This window comes from Sinocyclocheilus grahami, unplaced genomic scaffold, assembly GCF_001515645.1.
Source record: "Sinocyclocheilus grahami isolate Dianchi unplaced genomic scaffold, SAMN03320097.WGS_v1.1 scaffold2437.1, whole genome shotgun sequence".
Taxonomy (NCBI): domain Eukaryota; kingdom Metazoa; phylum Chordata; class Actinopteri; order Cypriniformes; family Cyprinidae; genus Sinocyclocheilus; species Sinocyclocheilus grahami.
The window spans coordinates 21,610-24,166 of NW_015507616.1; the positions used below are offsets into that span (position 1 = coordinate 21,610).

The 2,557-nt window shown below is 37.9% G+C and overlaps 1 protein-coding gene across 1 annotated transcript in view; it reads left to right on the top strand.

Moving 5' to 3' along the window:
- The window catches only part of LOC107575023 (granzyme K-like), a 1,305-nt gene extending 503 nt beyond the window's left edge, over positions 1-802 (top strand). The window contains exons 3-5 of the mRNA XM_016261432.1: positions 46-184; positions 264-518; positions 620-802. Of these exons, the coding sequence (XP_016116918.1) occupies positions 46-184; positions 264-518; positions 620-790 (565 nt within the window). The 3' untranslated portion in view covers positions 791-802. The remainder of the gene's footprint in view (positions 1-45; positions 185-263; positions 519-619) is intronic.
- Positions 803-2,557: the final 1,755 nt, after the last annotated feature.

Sequence of the window (2,557 nt, forward strand, 5' to 3'; positions counted from 1 at the left end):
TTTTTTTCCCACTAAAACAGAGATACAATCAGTTTTCTTTTTCAGAAAACCCATTACATCGGTGACAGTTCTGGTAGGATCTCTGTCTCTGAGTAAAGGCACTCAGCGTGTCGGCATCCTCAGTTACGAGTACCCTAAAACATTCAATGTAAAGACTAAACAAGATGACATCATGCTCATTAAGGTAAGGATGAATTGAACGTAGTATGGTAAGTGTATGCATTTTTCACAGTATGTATTTGAGTGTTGTCTTTTTTTTTTAGCTAAGCAAAAAAGTGAAAGCAAAACCTAAAAAAATCCCCAAAAAGGAACAAGATGTTCCACCTGGAACAAAATGTATTGTGACAGGTTGGGGAACCACTGATTCTAAAGTCAGGAAACCTTCTGATAAACTGCAAATGTTAGAGGTGACAGTGGTGGGCAGGGACCTGTGCAACTGCTACTACAACAGAGATCCTGTGATCACCAAAGACATGCTGTGTGCCGGAAACAAGCACGAAAACAGAGGCATCTGTTGGGTATGTCATTATTGTGGTCTTTGATTTATGGCTGGTTGCAGGCTCTTTGAAATCATTCTTTTAGCTGTCTAAAGGAAGAAGAACCTTGTGTTCTTTTTCAGGGAGATTCCGGTGGACCACTGCACTGTAAGAAAAACATAGTTGGAGTGGTATCAGGATCAAGAGAATGCGGTGATCCCAAGGAACCAACGGTGTACACTTTTCTTTCTGAAAGACATATCCGCTGGATCAATAACACACTGAAAAAGCAATTCAACAGCACAACCTTTTAAGAAGCTAACATTTCCAGCATATAGACTTTTGGCTGTAGTTCATATTGCTGTAACAAAAAAATTAAGATTAAATATACATTCACAAAATACTGTAATTGAGCTAACTGAAAATCATGTAAATGCATCCAATATTGCATTAATACAAATTCAATGAAGAATAGTTTTCCTCTGTGCTTTATTATTGATGGACACAATCTTGTTATGGGTAAACAAAGACAGATAGATGACATTTTCAAAACAAATTGGTTAATTAGTCATATTTTCTTTGTCTTCCGTTACATTGAACACATTACACATTAACACCAAAGCGCATCAAGTAAACTCCCACTGGCTTTTTATAATATTCTTTGTATGCAAACACAAACAGACGGAGGTTGTGCTAATTGTGTTTAGAGTTGGGTTGTGGCAATGGACCACCAAGGCACAGACCCAGCACACTAACCTAAGAGACAAGCGTGGTGCTGGTGTTATTCTTTGTTCTGGTGCTGCATGTCCACAGATGTGTTGCTGCGTTGAGAAAATGACAAGGGCAGGCTGCTTTTCAGTCTATTAGTCCTACTGCCAGTGCATTTTATTGTACAGTGAAAGCCAAAATTGCATAATGAAGCATGAATGCGCTTGATGTTATTCAGTGATTCTAATACCTAGTGGTTTAAGAAACAGAAAAAACTCATTCTGTCAGCAGCTATTTGTCTTCCCCAATGTGAGTCGGTGGGCTACACAGGTTTATTTGATGCCATATGTGCTGTACTATATATCCAAGCCATGAGTTTGTGTAAGCGTGTTCTGACGGAGTATATGGTATATTTGTAGCCAATACAGGTTTAAAATCATTGGACGTGTCCACCTTGCAGCGCCCTTCCCCTAGTTAAGGCATTAGTATAATAGCATCTCATCATGTGATGGGTTAATGAGAGGGCCAAAGGTGGGGATTTTTTTTGTTTTATTTAGTGGTTTAAGAAACAGAAAAAACTCATTCTGTCAGCAGCTATTTTTCTTCCCCAATGTGAGTCGGTGGGCTACACAGGTTTATTTGATGCCATATGTGCTGTACTATATATCCAAGCCATGAGTTTGTGTAAGCGTGTTCTGACGGAGTATATGGTATATTTGTAGCCAATACAGGTTTAAAATCATTGGACGTGTCCACCTTGCAGCGCCCTTCCCGTAGTTAAGGCATTAGTATAATAGCATCTCATCATGTGATGGGTTAATGAGAGGGCCAAAGGTGGGGATTTTTTTTGTTTTATTTAGCTCTCCATGATTAAAAACATTGACATTATTAAGGTCCTTGCACACTGAGACCAAACTAATACTTTTCGTATTAGGAAATGATGATGAATACGAAAAAAAAAAATGCTACTAAACTGTTTTAAAGTAAGTTTAAATGTAGCCAAAATAAATTGATTGCAACCACTTACCTTAAAATTAGTAAATTCAATGAATCATTTAGTTTTTCCTTTCGTCATCCTTTCCTATCAAAATGCATGCTACGGATGCAAAAACGAAGAACATCAAACCTGATCCGAATTTTTTTTATGACGGACGAAAATTTTGGAGGCAGTGTAAACATGATTGACAACGTGAGGTCGTATTTATTTAACGTACGGAAATTTCAGACTCAGTGTGCAATGACCTTTACTCAAAATCCAACAAATAATTCTGGCTTTTTTCCATGCGTGCTCGAGCCTATGGTGAGGGCCAGTGTTGGGCAAGTTACTCTAAAAAAATAATTTACTAGTTACTAATTACATCTTCAACATTACA